General features: G+C 57.5%; 1 protein-coding gene across 3 annotated transcripts in view; it reads right to left on the reverse strand.

The window, feature by feature from the left end:
* The window catches only part of DLG2 (discs large MAGUK scaffold protein 2), a 307,910-nt gene extending 307,192 nt beyond the window's left edge, over window positions 1–718 (reverse strand). For 2 of the 3 annotated variants that reach the window (XM_057364044.1, XM_057364042.1), the window contains exon 1: window positions 297–717. In XM_057364044.1, the coding sequence (XP_057220027.1) occupies window positions 297–301 (5 nt within the window). In that variant the 5' untranslated portion in view covers window positions 302–717. Of the gene's footprint in view, window positions 1–296 lie in introns of all 3 variants that reach the window. The other variant, XM_057364043.1, reaches the window with a different exon arrangement.
* Between the last annotated feature and the right edge of the window lie 274 nt (window positions 719–992).

A 992-nucleotide genomic window follows, 5' to 3' on the forward strand; every position in this document is an offset into this window, starting at 1 on the left:
GTTTGATGGCGAGGTCATGGCAGTAAGGGGATGGCTGAGGAAGCRGACAGGGAAACATGGGCAGGAAGAGGAGGGGGCATGCAGAGGGTGGGCGGGATGCTGAGGCTGGCAGGGGCTCCATAAGCCGTCCATGAAACGGGCTCAAACTTGTAATAAATTCCTCTTGCAAGATCTTTAGGAACTAATATCTACTTTCTCTATTCCCCACACCCAAAATACTCTCCCACCCTGCATTTCTTCTCCCTCTCTATTTCTCAACCAGCTCAATCCTCAGTTTTGGTATCCTTTGCTCTTACCACATTTTTCCATTCCTCCGTCCGTTCTAGCTCCCAAGTTATCCTCAGTGTCTCTGGGTCTCGTCTCCTGCCACTGCCATGAACGATGCTTTCCTTCAGAAACTACTCCCACTAGCAACCGAGTGCTGGAATTCCCAGTGCATCCAGCCCTGCTGGCAGCTCGGCTCGATCCGGGCGGCTCTGGCAGCCTCTAATGATGGCCAGAAGAGAAACTGCTGCTCACAGCACAAGGAGTCATGCCCGTCCACAGCTGAGGCACAAGCGGAACAGTGGAGAGGCGAAGGATGAGCACCGGGAGGTGTAGGTGGCTGTGGGGTGTTGCGAGGAGAAGGTGTTGGGATAAAGGGAAGGCAAAGAAAACAAATCTCWGTAAAGCCTGGGATGAATGAGGGCATCAGGAAGCAGCCAAACTCCTCCCAGCTGCAGGGCTGCTTGACAGGTACTGGAAAGCGCCCCGGGCCAGGCGCTGTAGGTGTGGTGGAGGGCAGGGACAGCTCCAGCTTCRCAGCCCTGACTTACCCCGGGAGCCCGGCGCTGTCCCCAGTGCCACAGGGCTGCCAGGCCCGGAGCCCAGCAATGTCACCAGCCTGGGCCCGGCTGTGGCCTGTCCACCCAAGGGACGGCCGAGTCACTGACCTGGCACCGAGGTGTGCTYTGCCTGCTGAAGGCACTGAGCTGCTCAGCTGTTCCTCAGCC

The sequence above is a fragment of the Malurus melanocephalus genome, unplaced genomic scaffold, assembly GCF_030028575.1.
Source record: "Malurus melanocephalus ecotype Western Australia unplaced genomic scaffold, MMel_1.1 scaffold_34, whole genome shotgun sequence".
In the NCBI taxonomy this organism is placed as follows: domain Eukaryota; kingdom Metazoa; phylum Chordata; class Aves; order Passeriformes; family Maluridae; genus Malurus; species Malurus melanocephalus.